The sequence below is a fragment of the Melospiza melodia genome, chromosome 11, assembly GCF_035770615.1.
Source record: "Melospiza melodia melodia isolate bMelMel2 chromosome 11, bMelMel2.pri, whole genome shotgun sequence".
Lineage (NCBI taxonomy): Eukaryota > Metazoa > Chordata > Aves > Passeriformes > Passerellidae > Melospiza > Melospiza melodia.
In genome coordinates, this window is record NC_086204.1 from 4,678,929 (window position 1) to 4,700,318 (window position 21,390).

The following is a 21,390-nucleotide window of genomic DNA, read 5'->3' on the forward strand; positions in this document are numbered from 1 at the left end:
TTTCCCTGTTTCGAGGCAGCTCTGCTTTTAAATTAGCACCACAGGGCAAACACAGTCTCACGTGGCGATCTGAACTACCACTACAAAGCTGCTCCTGGTTTTTTTTTCCTTTGTATTCAGGGAAATTTTCCAGCTCTGTTTCTTACAGCAGGTTTGCTGCTACCTTAGTAAATGGAAAACAGTTGTTTTTTTCTTCAGATTTAGTACAAAAGCATCCCAGTGGCACAGATAAGGTGGCTGGCCGAGCTTGTGAGAGTGACAAGCACGATTATTCCTTACACTTGCTGCTATTGGCCACCGGTGTAAGTGCTGCTATTATTGATTCAGCTTAGAGGTCCAGAAAGCTTTGGAGGCCAAGGGCTGAGCACCAAAGCAGAGGCCTGGAGGCAGGGCTGCCTTACCTGCTGCGTTTGCTGCCGCTGGATGGCGCGCACCTTGGGCACGGGGCTTTCCCTGGAGGACGAGGACTGGTGCCGGGAGCGGCTCCCGTTCTGCGCGGGCTCCGCGCCCGGGGCCCCCGAGGCCCCCGAGACGCTGCCGGTGCTGCGCAGGGAGGGGCTGTGCGTCAGCGTGTGCAGCGTCTTGGCCCTGGTGCCCAGCACGGCCTGCTCCATCTTGCGGATCTGCGCCTGGCTGCTGCTGTTCTGCCGCGGCAGCACCACGGGCACGGGCCGCTCGGGGCGCCGCGCCGAGTCCTCGCTCTGCGAGCTGCGCTTGGCCGACTCCTCCAGGCTGCTGTTGCTGCGCCCGCTGGGCTTGAAGTCCTCGCTGTTGCTGCGGCTGCGGGAGCTGGCCGTGCTCAGGTTCTCCGGGCTGGAGTCCACGGAGGCCTTGGCCGTGGGGGGGCTCGGGTTGTTCAGCTGGTACACCGGGTTTTGGAAGGAGAGGGGCCGCAGGCTGCCCTGCTGGTTCCAGGCCGGGTGCAGCGGCCTCCGCACCTGGGGAGCGCTCTGGGGCGTGCTCTGGGTGTCCCACAGCTGCTTGATGGTGGCCACCTGGGTGACGGAGAGCTGGCTGCCCGCCAGGCGCAAAGGCACGTCGTGCATCACGGAGGCGCTGTCGCTGTGAGCGGCGTGGGGGTCCTGCAGGTCCATCAGGGAGATGCTGCGGCCGTTGGGCAAGACACTTACCTTCTCATCCTTCTCTGAGCAAGTCATGCTCTGGGTGGATGCCTGCTGAACCAGGAGTAAGGTCTTGCCCCTAAAATGTCCATCTACATTTTCCTGGGTTGGAGACTTCAACTTGTTTATGTCACTGTGGAGTGGAAAGGAATTTGGTTAATTTTTGAGCAGCCAAGACCCCGAGAGATCTGTCCCAGAGAAGTCTTTCTACCTCACTTAACCTCCCCCCACTGAAAGCTTCAAGGAGCCAGACTTCCTTTTATGAGCTCTTTGTGTGCAAGTCAGAACACACTCTTCCTTAATTACCGCTTATCTTGGAGAATGGTGTTTGATTCAAGAAGTCCTTCATCTTTATTTTTTTTTTACAGGTGAAATCTAAACCATTCCCACTAAATCCTCCCCCCTTTAGTCACTTCTGTGTCTAGCAACACTTCAGATGCCATTTAACCCTTTGCCATTATGTAGCAAGAGATGGGACAAAAGGAAATCATCTCAAATTGTGCCAGGGATGGTTTAAATTGGATACCAGGAAACATTTCTTCACCCAAAGGATCATCAACACTGGCTCAGGCTGCCCAGACAGTGCTGGAGTCACCATCCTTGGAAGGTGTTAGGATGTGGCACACGAGGACATGGTTTAGTGGTGGCCTTGGCAGTGCAGGGCTAACGGTTGGACTCTATACTCTTAGAGGCTTTTCCAGCCTTAATGATTCTATGACTCTGTGTATTATGGAGGTCTTAAAATTCAGCAGGAGCTGTGTGAAAGCTCCTTCAGAGCTGGATGTAAGCTCAGGGGGCATGTGACAACCTGGCCCTTGTGCCTGACAGCGCAGGTACTGCAGCAGCTGAGCCCTTTGGCAGCTCTGCCATGTCACAGCTCCAGATTAACAGCTGTTACAGTGTGAGAAATGCTGCATGAAGCACAGGAGGGACTAATTCTGACTACAGCTCAGTTTTTCCATTAGCAGCCTGATGGCCAGAAGGAAACACCATGGCTGACCGTGCACTCAGGCTGGCAGTAAATCACAGAACTGATTTTTTATCAGCTCAAGTCATTGACTCCCAGAGATGTGGTTGAGTCCTGGCTAAGTCCAAAGCTCCAGGTGCCCAGTGCCACCTTGTGCACCTCTTACTGGGATGGTCCATTCCCCATAATAGAGGCCCCATTCCCCAGCTCAGGTGATGAAGCCCCCAACCCTTGGAACCGCAGAATAGTTTTGCTGGAAGGAGACCTCGAGGATCATCTCACTCCCACTCCTCACAGCTTTACAACCCCCCAGCTGGGACGTACCCATCGCTGGGGTCCTCAGTTATCTTCTGAAGTCCCGAGGAGAGACTCCCAGCGACGTTGGGGCTGGAGCTGTGCTCCGTGAAACGCTTCAGCTGCTGCTGCTGCGTGGGTGTGGGGCTGCTCATGGATTTTGTGATATCCGCAAGAATACGGGGGAGAGGTCCCAGTTTTGCCACGGTTGCCTGTAGGAAGGAATTTTCACCCTAATTGGATACAAGCACCACGACATCCGGCGGGTTTGTGATTTTTTGGTACCGATGCACAGAGGGATGGAGTGGAAGGAAGGAGGGTGGGTGGTTGTGTGCGGGTGTGCCAGGATCGGAATGCAGTGTTATGGAGCAGCGCAACGACGGCGACCAGATGGATGGAGGAGACGAAACGGGGTGCAGCAGACATTGAGGAAAGAAAAGGAAATAGAAAAGAAATTAGGATTGACCCCCAAAAAATAAAAATCATGCTCAATAAAACAAAACTACTGCCATTCCAATGCAAAACTATCATGCAAAGCACACTGGGTCCCGGGTGGGTGAGGTCAAAGTGAAAACTACGGCATCTGCTCATTGAAGGGCATTCAAAGGCTACAGATTCAGCTGGTGGGGGGGACTTTCCAGGCAAAGGGGGTCATGTGGTAAAGGAAATGCATGCCAACAGATGAGGGGGATCATGAGAGGATTGAGGGTGATGGGGAAAGGGAAGGTTTTCATTTCATAAGCCTTTCAGTTTTGGTATGCTGCATGGATGCCATCTCCTTCTGCGCCGTTATCAACAATTAATTAAGCCATTCTTCCCTACCCAAACTTGAAAAATAACTGCATGAGAGCATCAGTGATCCTCATCCCATATCAGCATGGGGTGAAATGTGTGGCTCCAATTACAGGTTAGCTCAGTGCTGGCCAGGCTGAGGGTAAGAGCAGCTGGCCTTCAGCAAGGAAGGCTGCTCCTCCAGGCCCTGGCTGCTCACCCCTTTGGGCCACTGCTGGGAGATCAGCTACAGGGCATCTCCAGGCTCCTGGACTGCAGGAAGAAGGTGAAGGAGCTGCAGATTTATTAAAAAATTAAAATTCTGCTACAAAACCAATGTTCTTCTCAAAGATACCATTGTTTTCCCCATAAGCAGGTATTCAGCCAGTCTGGCTCGAGAGAAAGGTCTCTTTACAGACACTTTCATACAGCACTGTGGCTATTAAAATCTCCAAGGTGGCTCCTCTCCTTATTTCCCAGCCATTCCCTACAGTAAAGCCATAATGCATGTAACTTTACCCCTTAATTCTCTTTTTAGGAAACCACTGTACCAGCTCCCAAGGGCCTGCTAGGATATATCCATACATCTAACCTACAGAAAGGGCCACGCAGATCCTTACATTTGGAATCTACACTGGATGAGGTAAATTGAAAACCAACATCATAATTTATTATCAAACTAAGATTAATATACAGACAGTATTTTTGAGTCAAGGGCATTTCAATTTACTCTGACACAACAAACTCAGAGTTTTGTTTTTTTCTTTTAAGTAACGTACAGTGAAAAAATAGATACAGAACCAGTAACTACTTTGGCAAACCCTAATGCAATAAAAATTGAGTGCATTGTTATTCACCTTACTTCTCCAGTTTCAAAAGAAAGAATAACATACATGGAAAATGGACAAAATAATGCACCTCTAAAAATTGAAGTATGGAACAGTTCCAAGCACTTAAAAAAATAAAAATACTCAGTTCAGCTTTTCTGGGCCTTATCAACTACATTTGCTACCAAGATTTTAATGATCTTGGTTCCTGCAAACCCACATAGCCAAGGAAGATCAAAGTTTTGCCTTTCCTGCTTCTACAGCTAAAAGGAAGCAGTGCTCATTGCTGGTGGTGTCTGCTGGGATCAGAAAAACAGAACCTGGACCCTGCACAGGAGCCAGCACAGGGCACAGCAGAAAGCATCTTGCTCTGCTGCAGGATGGCACTCGGAGCAGATCCAGCCTCTGACATGGCATTCCTTGTGTGCCAAAATCAAAGGAAATGAGAGCATCTCAGCAGGCTTTGGATGGGGCTCTTGATGAGCACAGCTCCACAGGGCCAACTCATTCCTCCATCAGAACAGGGGAGGGCCTGCTGGACAGCAAAGCACCTCCCTCAGCACCACCAGGCACAGCAACCTGGCCTTTTCCTGTCCAAAAGCCTCACTTATGAGACAGGATGGGCTGCCCAGGGATTTCAGGTCCACTTCCAAGCAATGCCCTCAGCACCTGACCTTCCTAAAGGCTCTGCAAAGTGCCTGCAGTGCTGCTGAAGCCCAACCACCTCACACACCCTGCTGCAGGGCCTGATCTGAAACCACAGATGGAGCAGCTGTGAAACAGCACCATCACACATTCCCCTCCACACATTCCACTCCTGCCTTCCCCTGGAACTCTCCAGTGTTTGCTGTTGCCATGGAACCATCCCTGTATTCTCCTTCCAGGGCCTCCAAACAGCTTTACCTTATCAAGCTGGGACACAACCTCCCAGAGGAGGGAATGCAGCACCGAGAGCTCCTTGCCCAGGTCGATGTAGCCGTCATATCCAGGCATGTTGGAGATGGTATCTGGGTTAGAGAGCTCCCTCAGAAAACGCTGCATTCCTCCCCACTCATGTTCCAAAAACTCATTCATGAAGGCCATGTACTCTTCCTTAATACCAAACCTGCAGGAAAGGGAGGTGGGGGGAAACCCAGTCAATAACCTCCACACAATATACAGAGTACAAGTGCTTACAGACAATTACTTAAACACTTTACTTTAGACCTGCCTTTCTGAAGATTTGGAGTATCTTCCAAAAAATAAAAATTCAAAATCTGAAGATTTTGAAGTCTTGGAGGGAAAAAACAACAGGACAATTTAAGAGATTCACTGCTTTGTTGTACTTACTTAAATACTACTACCTCACTGTTTATATTACAAATCACACCTCTCCCCGCTCCCTCCCACACATACTCTTTCTCTTCTCCCATGTAGGAGATGTGCCATGCCCTTTGTATCATTCAACTGAGAATTCTGGAGGGAGAAAACATGAAAATCATGATTCTTGAAACAGCAAGGATCTTCTTTCCCTTTGAAACAGCATAGAAAATATGGTAGTGCATGACTCCTCTTGGTTTTATGGTGTGTCCCCTCCACAGAATCCAACACACTCCAGTCTGCACATAAGGAGAATTTATCTGAGGTGTCTCAAGCGCTCACATCCAAGTGAGAAGATTCCCCCTGTGCTAAATCCGGCTTCAGTCTGCCACAGAACCAGCTGCCTGTGAGCACAGCCAGGAGTGGGGCACGCTGCGGGTTTTGGTTGCCCTGGCAGCACCTACTTGGCGAAGTTGGCGAGGTTCTGGATGACCTTGGCGATGAGGGTGAGCGTGCGGGAGGTTTGGTCATCGGGGTACTCCTGCATCAGGTTGAAGAGGCTGGGGGACATGATGGCAGGGCACAGGAAGCGCAGGAACAGCGAGGCGCTGATCAGGCGCTCGCTGATGTCCTGCTTGCCCCTGTTCAGGCACTGCTGCTTCCAGGACGCAAACACCTCCTTCAGCTCACGAGGGAACACGCTGGAAAGCAAAAGAAAACCAAAAAAAAGGAGAAATTAAATTGCGCTGGCAACGAGATGCAAGAAGTTGAACTGGTGATCAGTCACTCGAAAACATCATCTCTTTTTTACCTCCCCTTTTTTTCTCTTTCTAGGCTAGGTAATGTCATTAAGCCTCTATTCATAGATCCCCATTTAATCTGGTGGCACTTAAGTAGTCTTTAAAGCACCCCTTGTTCATCTGTGTTAAGTGAAGCCATTTCCAGACAGGCTGATTTGCAAGCTAGAACTACTTATCCATTGTTACCCTGGAGCAAACAGGGTATTAGAATACTGAAAACAAACGAGCCAAACTGAGCTCATCTCCATATCTGACAGTTTTACCTTGCTTGTTAGGCTCTCAATATTATGCCTTTGCTTCGTGCCAAAGCAAAGGCCCCTCTTCCTCCATTGCTACTCAGAAACAGAGATTAATAGAACTCTCCCTGCCAGTGCTTCCTCTCTGTGAGTTCCTGTTCAATTCCACACATCTGAAGGGTCTAAAAGTCTTCTGTACACATCAGCTTTTTATGCCAAGTCCAAGCTAAGCTATTATCTCGTGACTTTATTCCCTCCTTATCCAGTCACTCTCAGCATGTGTTCCCTTGGCAGGGATTTGAGGAGGTGTGGTTTGTGGGTTGGACCCCTCAGTCTGGGCACAGGTTCACCTGCAATCTGGAGTTACAGGCAGGAAGGCAGTGAGGAGAGGGCACAAAGGCAGCCTGGGAGGATGGAAGGGGCTGTGCTCCTTCCCTGTCCCACTGCTGCTCCCTCACCCTCAGAGGAGGAACAGGCACCCCAGAGCAAACAGGGACAAAGGGAGGGAAGGAAGGGGCCTTACCAGTAAGAATTGATAATCTTGCAGAAGACCAGCTCACAACACATTTTCAGGTTGCACTGATGATCTGCTAATTCACTCTGTGAGCACCTGCTGGGATCTGCTTCACAGTTTTCATCTGACTCATACACAGCCTTGATAAACTCCCCTGGAAGAAGGGAAGAGAAGGAACCAGGGTAGTTACAAGAAAAGCCTACTTGACACACCTTTAAATCCTGCTTATGTCTTTCCCTGGCAACTGCCTGTCCTGCTCTGGGTGTCTGCAGCTCAGCCTCCAGACACCAGCTGTTGGGGACACAACTCCTCCCAGCCCTTCCCCAGCAGAGCACAGCCTGGGCTCTGATGCTGCAGCCTCCTGTGCCCTTGTGTCCCCAAGCACAGGTGCAAAAACAGGATGGCTCTGCTTAGCAACCCAGCAGGCACTTCCCTTATGGCCTAGAGAGGAGGATTTGACTTGGTATTCAGTGTTACCAACTGAATTATCCACAGTCCTAGCAATGAAGCTGTGTGCTATATGTCTTCATAATTTCCCCAGAAAATGCTCTGGCAATGATATTTATTTATATTATTGCTAAATCTGCCCTTTTTTTTAAATTTTAAAAAGTGTCACCTTGCTCTTGAATAAGAGTAATACCCAAGCCCTAGCTAGATGCTGCTAATTTGTCAACCTCTTAGATCAACACCTTACAGTGTTTTTATGGCCTGCATCTTTCGAGCTCCTTGGCATTTCTGTCACCCTTCCCTTTCAGCATCACAACAGAAACTGCTCACATACAAACCACATGAAGCTGCCTTAGTCTGACAGACTGGAATGAGCTACTCAGTGCTTTCCCTCCTCTGTATGCAGGCATTCCAAGTGATTTTTAAGCTGTTGGGTGTTCACTAGGAAAAATCCTTTATTCACTGGTTTAATGATTCAATGTCTTTCAAGTTCATCTCCTCAGATGATCTCACTGGCTCTGAGTTAACACAAGGCTTATTTGTGGAAAAGGGGTTTGTTTTTAGCCTTTGCTTTCCTAAAACCCCTTGAACACCTCTCAGCCCCTTCCCAAATCTCAGCTTGGTGTTGTTGCAAGCCAAGCAGGCACCACATTTTCTTAATTTTTGCTGAGGGCATCTAAATCTCCTACTTGCAAAACTGCTGGCATCACTTTAATTGAGCCAATTCTGTTTTAACTCTTGTTTACTGATAATATTATTTTATCCTTAAATATATTTGAAACTTATTCTTTGTGGCCCAAAAGACCCTGCTATAATCAGATATAAGATTCCCTTCCAGACATGTTACATTGCTAACACCAACCACAGTGCCATTAATCCTTTCAAAGAACAGGGCAGCTGAGTAAAATGACATTTAAAACCTGACAAAGAATTAGATGGGGATATTGTCATGAGCAAAGTTGCCCTGAGCTGCAGACAAGCTGGACAGCCTTGGGGGCATTTTCCATCTCTCCTGCCTGTGATTTACCATCTTATCACTCAGTGCTAAATGATGTATTAGCAGTCATTAATGTTAGAATATTTTATGCAATTACTGCACATTAAGGAGCTTGCAGTCAGCTGTAATGGAGTGGTCCCCCAGCTGATGTTCAGCCTGCTGGGAAGCACAGCACAAAGCAGCAGGCTGCTCGTTTCTCTGTACCAGGTGAGAGCCCACAACTGTGACTTACACTCAGTGGTCGCACCCAGGAGAATAAGACTACCAGAACAGGCTCATTACACTCCAGAAATGGCCAAACTGGATGCAATCCCAGTGACTGCAGTGACCTTTGGAGCACTAATTTAGCCAGCTATCTCCTTGATGCCCTGCCAGAGTCTGGGATTGCTGAGGACAAGCGAGACTGCTGGGAAAGCAAGCAGCTTGGCTTTTTTTCCCCTTTTTGAGAAAGGATGTGGTTTGGGACTTGGCTTTGGCCTGATCTTGTTTCTCTTGTATCAACTTCCAAAGCTTTCTTCATCCCAGAAACAACAGGGGGTGGGTGGCTCATTGTGCAACTGTGGAGAAGGAAGATTTGTGTGGAGCTGCTGAAATCTGACTGTGGTGAGGCTGTGTGAGGCAGCCAGCTGGGTTTGGTGCCCTTTGCTGCTGACTTTGGGTGGCCAGGAATTCCCCAGGCACTGGGTTATGACTAGAGCAGAACTTCTTGGTGGAGGGAGGACAATAACAAAATTATCAGAGTCCACCCTGGCATGTAACAGTGGGCATGAGGACCCTGTGGGGAGGATGGAGCGGGAGATGCCAGGATGGCCAAGGAGTTTTAATGAGTCAGTGAATAAAGAGCAGGGATAAACACGGGCAAGAGGCTTCCCAGACAGGATGCATCCTGATCTCCTGTCCTGGGATGCTCAGCAGCCTTGCAGCCTCACTCCCTGGCCTTGTTTCTCCAAGGACTATGTGTCAAAACCCCTCTTTCAAGCCTATATCAGACAGAACAAGCACCATTGCTCACAAAGAAGTTGCAGTGTTATACCTATTTAGCACACCAGAGACACAAAACAAAGTTACCCAGAAAAACAGAAGATGGCAACACAAACTTGAAGAGGGACTCAGCTACATCAAATCTTGCCTTGCATGGGTGCTTCTCCTGCAGGCACCAAAGAGCACCTTCTCCACATGGAGGAAGGGCACGGAGAGCAGGACAGTGTGCTGTCTGTGTATGGGACACTCAGGCTGAGGCTGCTCCTTCCCATCCCACATTCCCAGCTGCAGCCACAGCTCAGGGTCAGCCCTTGCTGTGCAAACAGGGGGTTTCTTACCCAGTGCATCCTGGAGGTACTTCTGTCCTACCAGCTTGAGGTATTCCTCAATAGCTTTGGTAGCAAGCGTGTTCTCCCTGAAGATCAAGACATCGTGTTCTGCACAACGATCTACCTCAGCCATCACCAAGTCTGTCAAGAAGTCCTGAGGGAAAAAGGTCAAATGGCAAAGGTGATTTGAACCTGCTCAGTTGTGCCAGGCTAACTGCAGAAGCCAAGAAGGAAGGATATTTCAGGATAATAAATGATTTCTCAGCCTGAGACAAGGGGTGCAGCTGCCACATGAAGTACAGACCATGGAAATAGCCAGGTCTCCTCTTGGGTTTATTATATTTGTAGAATGATATAGATCACAAATTATAAAGGATGAAGCAAAAGTCTCTAAAAAAAACCTGTACAGCCAAGCTTGTGTTTCAGTTCAGCTCCAGAACAGAACCTCTCAGCAGCTTGTTTATCAGAGGCTTTGTCTGCTGACAGAAACTGTGCTATTATATTAATCCTTATCTTTATAAGCAACATTCCATAGAAACATGGATTTAAAAATCCAAATTAGAAGTGACACACAAGTTATTACAGCTTGATGATATTTGAATAAGAAGAATGGCTTAACAAATTAAATTCGCAAACCAAGACTGCTTTAGGATTTGGAAAAATAAAAGTTAACATTCAAATTGCTGGTTATCTACATGGCTTAACTTGAACTGTTTTAGATTGTCCAGGCAGGAACTGTCAGCAAGCCTTGATACAGAGAATAATCTCTTGATATAGGGTCTAATTCTACAGTAATACTTATTTCCTCAAGTGGTAACTTTATGGGAGTAAACAGCATTTAGCACTCTTGGATTTCAGTCCATTATAGTTGTTTCTTTTCAACAAAACCCACAAAAATTCTTTTCACCTGGCACAAACTGAGAACATCCAGCTGCATCCCCATCAGCAGAAGTATGAGCTGGAAACACCCTCTAAGGAGCTTTATGGCAGCCTGAGCCACCTGTGCCTCCCATAAATAGAGGTTCAGAACTTCCCACAACAGGAATGCAAAGTTTTAACACTAATTTATCAACTTGTTGCAGCAGGCACTGCAGCAGTCCAGAGCCTGTTTTCCAGCAGGGTTTCAACACAATCTTAGCTACCAGCTTCCCTCATCAGATCACTTGAGGAACATGTTCCTGTCACACACAGTGTCACAGAACACCAGTTTTCAAGGGCTAGGAAGAAAAGCACCTTTTCTGGAATAGTTAGGTGAGGCTGTCCCTTGGGTGTTGTCTGCAGCCATCCTTCTCCATCTCTATCCCTCTGATTTGTGCTTTGTTTGCTCTAGCTGGATTCACTGGCAGAAGGTGCCTCCAGTGTGGCCCTACTCACACAGCAGCAGCAGCCAGAGAGATCAATACAGGCTAATGCTTCCAGAACTTCCCATGACCTGCAGGACACTTTCCCACAACCCATCTGAAGGAACCAGTGTGCATCCAGAGGTCCTAAGAGCATCCTTGGGACAGGTGGGACCACCATTAAGTCAGCACAAATCCCCCAAATGGCTGCTCAAACACTGACCAAATCGATGCTGCATTGATCTGCTGACTCAGCACCAGCACCCACTGCTCATTGTAGCCCAGGCTTATTTATAGAAGCACTTCTCCAGTTTACCAACCTCCTGTTCACTCCTCTCTTAACCTACATCCTGATTTTAGAAATGCAAGGGAACACTCAAAGGTAGGTGCTGATTTTCAGAATAACACCAAGTTACAGAGCCTTCCTGCTTACACTTCATACACAACACCCATTGTAAATCAAAGGTGACTTTGATGAAGGGGAGAGAATGATGAGTAGGACTCCATGGATATCAGAAGGCTAATTAATTACTTTATTATACTATACTATATACATTCCATCTAAACTGAATCTGCCAAGCACTCACTCTGCACACACTGCACAGAATCTCGTGACAGTCACCCAACAGTCCCAACACACACACACACACTTGGCCCTGACTGGCCAAGGAAACAAAACATCCTCACTTTGGATAAACAATCTCCACATTGCATTCTACTTTGGCACAACACAGGCACAGCAAGTGATGTGAATTGTGTTTTCCCTTTCTCTGAGGTTCAGGAGCCACCTGTGCTTACCTTGGCTCTCCCAGTGCTCTGAAGGATGTGCACCAAGGCAGAAGCCATCTCCTCCTTGTTCTTGACGCTGATGACGGGTTCCAGCACGGAGCACAGCAGGGCGTAGTTGCTGGTGACATACTCCCCAAACTCCTTGTACTGCTCCATGGGCAGGATGGTGATGGTCTGGTAGCGGGATTTGATGCGGATGGAGGGCCCCCCTGCCTTGCCCTTGCTGGCTGTGGGGGTGCTCACTGGGTACCATTTCTCCACAAACTGCCGGCCGCTCACGCTGGCCGTGGGGATGTTGACCAGCCCTACGTAATTGTTCTTGTCCTTTTTCTTCTTCTTCTCCACGTCCTTGTAGATGTGAACAGTGATGCTCTGAATGTGTGGGAGGCTGTAGAACTCAAAGTGCTCCCCCCAGAAAATGTTGTCTGCTTTTGCTTTGCTGGTGGTGCGGGCAAAGAGGGTGTCATCAAGGCACAGCTCACAGAAGTATTTCTTCTTAGGGGTCAGGTCCTTGGCCTCTATGATCCAGAGGCGAAGCACGTTTTCAGCTCGACGGCAATTGTCCTGTGCAGGAGAGAGAGATCAGTTCTGATTCCAAACCCCTAAAAGTTGAATATTTCATCTTCTGAAGCAGCAGCAAAGGTGCTGCCTTTTCTGTCTGAGGCAAGGACAGAGTGAGAATTCAGAATCAGACAGGCTGATCCAGAGAGAATTGGAATCTCTAGAAAAATGGACATTTTCTAAAACACAGGCAAAGGGCTGTCTTTTGTATGTCAAGAATGTTGGAATATTTTTCTTCTTCAAAAGCTGTATTTGAAATGCTTTAGAAAACAAACACTCCCAGAGCACTGTTAGTCTGTCCCTGGGAGGTAGGATTGCAGCTATGGAGTGACTTATCAGACATTTCCAGCTGATCTATAACTTGGTTCCCTGTCTCACTCCAGCTCCAATTGGTTTAATGTTGGGTTTTTTGGGTTCCTAGATTAAAACATGACCCTTATGAAGGCATGTCCCATCTTTCCCAGGTGCATGGCCTCAGGAATCCAGCCTGCATCCCAGGCTGGCACTGGGCAGGGATCAGGAACAGGCTGGTGTGTGTTTACTCATTAAAGGTCTGCCCTGCTGCACTCCTGGAATAGCACAGGGCAGCTTTAGACACATGGATGAGCAGACAGCTCCCCAGACTAAATTAATTGAGGATGCATCTGTGGGAAGCCCTGGTACACTGGACTAAAATCCAATCATCCCACCTCCATTCCCCCACTAATCTCATTTCTGCAGCTCCCATTACCTTCATCGGCTGCGATAGTCTGCGTATGTTTTCCATCCACCAGTCCCTCTCTGCTGCAGAGGAACAACTGAAGCATTTACTGCCCTTGGAGTAGGTTACCTGCAATGAATAAATGACAGACTGAGCTCAGGCAAGCCTAGGAGACATGGAATAGGCTGCAAAAAGCAAGGAGGAAGATAAACAACGTTTGAGTAACAAAGTAAATATGAAAAAGGGAGGCAAAAATACAGCGGCCTAGGAGGCAGAGAGGATAAAAGGCCCACAAAATGCAGAGAGTAAAAGAAGTTTGAGGTTCTATAAAAGTAGAGAAACTAAAGAATTTATATAAAATTAAGAGCACCAGAGGCTCCTATTAAAGACTTTTAAACAAAGCTTTAATCAGCCAGTTAATCTTTCTTTTTTTAAAGAGTTGTTAATTGATCTGTGGCTATTAAAGCTTGCTGATTTCCCTGTGAAGGCCCAGGGGCACAGGATCTGGTTACCAACAGTGTAAAGACAGAACTGACAATGCATTAGCATAAGGCAAAACCCACTGGCCATAATGACTTCAGTAAATACAAAATATTTCCAGGGGTCCATATAGGCAGCAGCAGCGTAAACAAACTGAGGGAGCTGTGCTCTGCTCCAGCCCTGACAGCTCTGCTTTCCCACACCAGGGAACCGCCTCGTTCCTTCCCCTCTTACGTGGCCTGACAAGCCTCATTTACTCTTTCCATTCATTTGTGCTCACAATTACAAAGCAGTTTGAGGCAACAGCCTCAGAGCTAAGCTGCTGCCAGTGTTTTCCACCCAACTCCCCAAGCCCAAGCAAACTGCAAAGTGTTTCCAGCCAGAAGAATGAGGCTGAAGCAAACAGGAACAGTTCCTGGATGCATCGTGAGGGACCAGAGCCTGATATGCTGATTTACTGCCAGAATTCTCCAGGTTGTAAACAGATCTTTGTTCCAGAAGTTCAGACACACCTGACTAATCCTGCTGAAGGCAGAGTGACCTGCCCCTGCCACAACAGGTGGTGTGGCCTCAGCTGCATGCAGACACACAGGGCTGCACTGCTGGAGCTGTGATGGCAGGACTGAGCTCACACAGCCTGCAGCCTCTGCTGAAACAGCCAAGGGAGCTTTGGCTCCTGCTTCATGGAGCCATGGACACGTCCACAGCCACTGAGGCTTCTCCTCTGGCAACTTGAAGGCACTGAGCTAATGGAATGGGGCTCTGACTGGAAAACTCCTTTCTTGGGTACAGTCAATTTTCTAAATTCAATTTTAGGTGAATTTGGAGGGGTGAACACACAGCTAATGTACACACTATTGCATATCCATTGTTCTGTATGTATCAATCATACATTTGCATGCACACTACAAATACTTATCAAACTCAAGAGATTTTTCAATTAGAAAAAGACTTCTCTCTGTTTCAGTGACTGATGCCATTAGCCTCAAGGACTTCAAAAGTCACATGGAGGCTCAACAGCTCCCACCCAAACCTCAGCCTGGCAGTGGCTGCTGCTCTGTTTCCCAGTCCCCAGTCCTGGAGCAGCATTCCCCAAGGGTTCAGGGGGATGGCAGCTGCCTGTGTTGGAGCCTGTCCCTACCTCAAAGCAGAAGTCTCGTCCAAGGATGCTGTTGTGAAGTGGTTTGACAAAGACTGCTTCTTCTGCTGCAAAGTCCAGAGTCTCTATGGTGCTGGCTTGGTTCAGTAAAGACTCATGGGAACGGGACTCCTTCAGCTTGGGCAGCTCACGTGGTCTGGAGGACAAGGAGGAAAGGAAATGTCTTGGTTTTCCTCACAGTTACCAAAAAGAGCTGGCAAGATGCCAGACAAAGCTGCAGCTTGTCTCGGTGCTTATTCAGAGCAACTTCCACAATTAGTCTGCAAACCTTATGAAAATAACATTAGGCCAGCAACTCCAGACTCCCAAGGCAATATCCAGCCTAGGAAGTTCATTCCCACTGACCTAGAAATTATAGCTGCCAAGCTGTCAGTGAAAGAACAGCAGCAAAAAATTCAGAACTTAACTGCTGAAATTTTTAAAAAGCCCTTATAGGTAGCTTTGGATGTAATAATGAAAATACTTGTTACTAGCTAGATTAGTAGACAGATGTTGTGTATTAGCAGCAAAGAGCACATGGATCCCTAAAATCTGTAACCAATGCAGAATGAGGATTATTCATTAGAGTAGATGACCCTTCACAATATACTTGATTTTTCACATTCAAAGCCTTTACACTTAATATACAAATACACAAAACACACAAATTCCATCCCACTCCATGATTGCTCAAATCAGTCATTTTGCATTTTCCTTTTCAGCTGCTTCTTCCAGCTTGAATTTCCAATTTTTTGATACTTTCTTTCTCTTTAACTTCTCACTAACACTTACTGCTTCTCCTTTCCAGCTGATTGTCCTGTAAATCCCTGAGCTCCACCACAGCTGAAATCTCCCACATTCACAGCACTTTTTTATCAAGGCAGTTTTCTGTTTATCCCCACCAGTTCTTGAACACTTCTCAAAGGCAATTCCCTCCCTCCACTATGCCACAGCTTTTGACAATCAACAGTGACATTATCAAATGTGCCTTTAACCCTTTCTGTACTCTCCCAACATGATTTAATGCAATTTGTGCATAGTGGGGAGCTCTGCTGTCAAAACATGCCCAGTTCAGAGGTGATGTGGCTTCTCCTTCTGCCTCCAACCTGCCCTAGAGGCTTCTGCAAGAGTCACAGAACACCTGAGGCACAGCTTGCAGCTCAAGGTAAACATCACATCCAGACACATCTTATTTTTCCTGTGGCAGGAATTCAGTCAAGTCCTTCACAGCTGAGCAGCAAGGAGGGGGGCACAGAGTCCCAGCTTAGCAGAGAAGGAGCTGCTGGCCTGGCAGGTCTAGCTTTTGATAAGATACTGAAGTCCCTGTGCTCAGTGATCCCTGAAGGCGACTCCAGAAATGGGGCTGCCCATCCAGCAAGTGTGACTGGGCACAAGGAACAGATGTGGAAGCAGAGAGCATCAGCTCTCAGCACATCACTCAGAGAAACAGAGCTCCTGTGTTCATCCTCACAGTGTTTCGTCTTTGATTCAGTCCCCAGTATCAAATGGAAATTGTTAAAAAATGTTATTTATAGAGGAAAGAAAAGCACAGCTACCTCCAACAGCTTCCCTAATTTTGAAAAGTAATTAGTTTCTCTTCACTTCTCTCACATATACAAAAAAAAGTTCCTCACATTCTTTATCCTTAGCAAAATCAAACTCCTCCCACCTGCGAGCAATTCTATAGGGGAACTCAGAGGCAAAAAACCCCAAACATTTGGAAAAGGCATCCTAACAAAACCTTGGGTACCACAAAGGATCCAGGCAATGCAACAAGCAGAGCTCACCCAGCTGCTCTTTTGTATGGAATGAAATGCTGCAGGTATTGGAGCAGATTCACACACAATAAGATTTTTTAAACAGTGAGGGAGAACTTTGTTCCCATTTCATACTCTGAATGACCTAAGTGCAGGCAGCAAAACCCTTTGATGGGAGGAATATTCCAAAGCCAGATTTCAGATGCAAACAGCAGCCCTGGCTGTGCTGTGCTTTGTTCTAACAGGTTCCAGCAGCAGCTGAACCAAGGCAAACCCAAACCTCAGCCATGTATAATTGAGCACTTGCTGCAGTTAAGGTTGGGCAAGTCTAAAATAAACACACCACAATACACCACTCTAATGTCATCTCTGCAAAATCCTCTCTAATTTTTCCTCTCAAGAAAGCACTGCTGAGGTCACTTGGCTTCTGTCCCTGCCTCAAACTGAGCAATTCCTGTCCTTACAAAGTCCTGGGAGCCTGCAGCCAGCGCCTGGTCAGTGAAGGAAAGCATGGAGTGAGCACAAAGAGGGGGAAGAGGAGGGAAAGAGAAATAATTACCAAAGAAAGGAGGGGGGAAAAAATGAAAAAAAAAGATATGTAGCAATTTCTAGTTAAGCAGAGGCTGCACTTGGAGCAAGACAAGGCAAGCAGACCTACACAAAACAACTGTAGAGCCACTTAGCAGAGCATCTCCAGATCATAGCGGTGCCTCATGCCACAGCCCTTCCTTCCCTCCAAACCTCCTGCTCCTGCCACATCTCACACAACAAATCCTGCCCAGAGAGGAAGAAAGGCACAAACAAATCCAACAGGAGCTCTTCCTCAAGCCTCAGGTTACAGATTTCAGAGGAACACTGTGCCAGGCAGATAGGCTGGGAGCAGGAGAGCAGCCAGAGGTACAGTGAGGAAAGCTCCCTCCTTGTCAGCTCTGCTCCCTCCCCACAGTGCCAGGAGAGGCCCCTGCCTGCTCCTGGGTTGCCAAGGCACAGCATCCCCTAAGGAGATTAGGGGGGGCTGGCAGCCAGCAGAGGCAGCTCTGCAGGCGTGGCTAAGGTGACCTTCCCAGACACAGAAGTTCCTCCTTGTCCTTTCCTGCAGCTTTGATGAGATCCAGACATTAAAGGCAACGTGAGAGAGCAAGGAATCTTCCAGGAAAGCCTCCAAACAGCCTCTGGGAACAGGGCAGGGGCAAGGCAGGTACACACAGCAGATGCACTCCAAGCCTGCACATCCCATCTTGCAAGTCACACCTTTCAGGAGCATCTCTGCTGCTCCACTGCTCTTCTGACCAGTGGGCTGTGAGCACTGGGGGTTGCTGCAGAGCAGCTGGAGCACTGCTGGTTTTGTTGACTCAGGGTCCTGTGGCAGACAAATGTCAGTCTGTTCCAGCAATCCTTTGAAGTTACCATATTTAAAACAGCTCAATAAATGGATGAAGTGGCTTAGAACTGGCACTTTATCTTCCACAAACATCAGAACATCCTAAAGCTGTTGGTTAGATGCGACCACATGCATTTACAAACACAAGTGCATGCATTTGTGAGCACCACAGTATAGATTTCATCTATTGATAGATCTGCAAAGCAAATCTTTGACTTGTGCCTATATCAGCAGCATCCCAATCAATACAGGCAATAATTATACAGAAATACTTCTCTGCTGCTTTAAAGCCTCATCTGATATGCTGAATCTGTAAAAGGGAAAGAAAATTGCTTGCTGGCTTCCTTTTGCCATAGATGCCACTAATTCATGTCCCAGTGTCCAGCAAAGGGGCTGGATTAACAGGGTCCTTCCTGTATTAGGTAGGAAGCTACTGGGAAAATGAGCATTGCTCAGACTCTGTCAGCAGAGAGGTAATCCCAGGGAAGCAGATTACTGTAAACAGGAAGATCACACATGCAAAAAGTGGGGGAAGGGTTGTTTGTACAAATCTGTTTCTGTTAAACAGCTCCATTAACAACACAAATCCTGTTTTAAATTACAACTAACCTCCCATGATCAACTTTTCATCCTGTTGCTTTTCCTATCTATGTCTGTAAACAACAGAGATTGCAAAGGAACTACATGGGAGTTCAAACAGTTATCAAGGCACCAAATAATTCTTATAAATTCTCCATAAATTCTTTCCCATAGGAAAAACAGACAGAGGAGGAGCATGTCAGGGAGCATTTTAAACTTCTCACCTCTTTTCACATGTTTTGGAGCACTGGTCTTCAGAGCTGCATCACTTCCTTGTAAATCAGAGCCCAGACAATGCCCTAAACCACTGACCTGGCAGCAGCATGCAACTGCCACTGAGAAAGAGCTCTCCAACCACCCCATCTTGCTGGCCCAGCCCCAAGCTGACCCTTTCTCCTTGCACACCATAATTCAGTAATTTTCCATGACAGGAAAATCTCGGTTGTAAGCCGGGAACTGGAAACCTCTGGCTTTCAGTGGCTGCCCATGGCACACAGCAGCCTATTAGCAAAGCTCTATTATATTCTACTGTCTGTAAGGCACGTAGAATAAAGGGTTAAAATCCTAATTGCTCTGGTTATGAAGATCTCCTGCTGATTTTGACCTATTTAAAAGCCAACCTACAAGGCACAAAAGACTTCCAATTACCAAGCTTACCAGGGAGAGCTCTATGTTACTTGTAAAACAAGTCTGTGGACATCAATAATCCAAAAGATTTGGAAGAAAAAAAAAGTTTAAAAATGAACTTTCCTTTACCAAACTGGTGTGAAAGGAAAGAGCTCAGCCCAAGCACCCAGCTACAGCCAAGTCTCCAAACTGCCTTACACCAAGCTGCTCGTCTGCATGCTTCAAATAATTCCAGCAATCCCCACGTGCTGGGAGGCACTCCCCAAGAGCAGAAAGTCGAATTCAGTACTCAGGCACTCTGCAAAGTCACAGGGGAGAGCCTGGACTGTAATGCAGAGAATTTTCTGCTGTTCTCCCAGCTCCCAGCCCGTGGAACGGGACCCTACCGTCTCCAGCATCCCCTGCAATTCACCGGCTCTGCCCGTGCTGCAGCACCAGGATTTTCCCTGTCCAAATGCTCATTTTGTAGGCACCACACCCCTCTCTTCATTTTCCAACTGCCAATTATCTGAACATCCTATTACCTGGTCAACAATTCTACAAGTCTAACCAGTTTTATTATTAATTTCTGGGCTTTTTTGAAAAATCAGAAACTTAGGGTAACTTATTTATCTGCAAGTTACACTCAGATGTGATTAAATGCTGGGTTTTTCTGAGTATATTGTTCTAGTCTTCCACTGAGATTCTGGTCCTTTCTGGCAAGGTCCTACCCAAAGCCTCATTGTTTGAATCCTGGATTTGCAAAGCCCTTCCCTGCCTGCCTGCTCTCCCTGCAGATCACAGCTTGTCTAACAGACACCTCTCAGGGCTCAGCCAAGCAGGCTGCTGAATTTCACAGCAGGAGAGTTCTCCTCTCTCCTCTGGTCTCTGCTATTAACGTTTCCAATTGGTTTGTTTTGATGGACCAGAAATGCTTAATTGATGCAGTTTCATTTCCCTGCTAAACTCAAGGTGAATGCTCCATGGAGGAGCCTTTGCAGAGAAGCATCAGCCATTAGAAAATATCTATTTATAAAGGGGTCAAGTGAGCTTGCAGGTGGGAGAGAGTAGCCCAGCATTAAGAGGAAGGTCTGTGACAAATGCTGGGATCTCGTTAAGTTTTCAGTGAAAAACCAAACAATTGCTGAAAGAAGTAAGTTCACCAAAGCAGGAGTGAGGCGTCCCTCCAGAAACAAACCACTCCTCCCTCTCCTCTCCCCACACTCCAGAGTGCTGATAGCTACAGATATGCTGAATGAATGCAAGCTGGGAGTGAGTCAAGCCTTAATAAGGCATTGTGTAACACAGATTTCCATCCTGACAGCTAAATCAGGGAGAAAATCCCCCACCCTTTTTTTCAAAAACCGGCGTTAAATTAGAGCGAACCTGAAAAACACGGCAGGTTTTGCTTCTATCATTTACAGGAGCCCTGCTATTTTCTCACTGCAAAGAGGCAAGGAGGGAGGAACAGGAACTCACCCAAAGTAGAAGAAGCTGTGGCTGGAGGAGTGGTACCTTTTGACCATGAAGCCCAGAGCCATGGCTACCTGCTTCCCTGTGCCCCGCCGGAGCCCATTCCCAGCCCCGCTGCCTCTGGCTCATAATGTCAGAAATGACTTTTAGCAAAGCAGGAGGATTCCCACGTGGCAGTAAATCCCAACAGGGCAAAGCCCTCCCAGCTGTCTGCAGAGCTTTGCTGCAGTCACTGAGACCATATGCAGCCAGTCACAATCATCTTTGCTCCCTCTCTGTAAACAGAACTGCTGGTCCTCTTGGAGATACCCTCAAATTCCTGCCCACAAACTGGAAATATTCATTTGGCCTCTCCTTTCAAACAAAATTTTCCTTAAGTCTTTTCTCATGCCTTTTTTACATGTTTTATATATTATGGACACTGAGAAAGCATTACAGATGAATGTGTGAGTTGAAAAGCCCAAAGGAAGCAGGAGGAAACAGGCTGGAAAAGCTGTGAAAGATGCCACAGTGACACGGTGCCAGGTCCCCTCATGGTGAGAGCTGCTGGCAACCTGGTGAGATGCTGCGCTGGCCACACATTAAAGAGCCTCATTCCCACCTGCCCTGGCTCACAAAGGAGCACAGCCTAGTCCTGCCACAGCAGTGGCTTGTAAAGACAACATATTCAAGTACAAAAAACCACCAGCAAACAACCTGAGCCTGAGAAACAGGAGGGATGTGAATTACAGACTGAGAGGTTATGGATTTATTCCTACAGGACACCTGGATGCTGATCCATGTTTCTAGAGGGGCACCAGAACTCTCTCCTCTCTCTACCCACTAACCCAGACACACTGAAATAAAGTTAAAAACCAGAAAAGGTACATTGGCCAATTGCTTTCTGCTGAAACAGAAAATCTGATTACAAAAAAATCTGCAACTCATCTCCATCCCTGCTCCCGACAGCATTCCTGACTCCCTTCTGTTTTAAATCAGCTCTGAACAGACAGCATCCATCCTC

At 47.3% G+C, this 21,390-nt stretch overlaps 1 protein-coding gene across 8 annotated transcripts in view; it reads right to left on the reverse strand.

The window, feature by feature from the left end:
* RASAL2 (RAS protein activator like 2) overlaps window positions 1–21,390 on the reverse strand; it is a 126,773-nt gene that overhangs the window by 13,341 nt on the left and 92,042 nt on the right. For 6 of the 8 annotated variants that reach the window (XM_063165405.1, XM_063165399.1, XM_063165403.1 and 3 more), the window contains 9 exons: window positions 14,595–14,748; window positions 13,004–13,102; window positions 11,722–12,276; window positions 9,593–9,737; window positions 6,839–6,983; window positions 5,744–5,980; window positions 4,884–5,085; window positions 2,413–2,615; window positions 402–1,254 (listed from right to left, as the gene is read on the reverse strand). In XM_063165405.1, coding sequence (XP_063021475.1) covers window positions 402–1,254; window positions 2,413–2,615; window positions 4,884–5,085; window positions 5,744–5,980; window positions 6,839–6,983; window positions 9,593–9,737; window positions 11,722–12,276; window positions 13,004–13,102; window positions 14,595–14,748 — 2,593 coding nt within the window. The remainder of the gene's footprint in view (window positions 1–401; window positions 1,255–2,412; window positions 2,616–4,883; window positions 5,086–5,743; window positions 5,981–6,838; window positions 6,984–9,592; window positions 9,738–11,721; window positions 12,277–13,003; window positions 13,103–14,594; window positions 14,749–21,390) is intronic. The other 2 variants (XM_063165402.1, XM_063165404.1) reach the window with 1 other exon arrangement.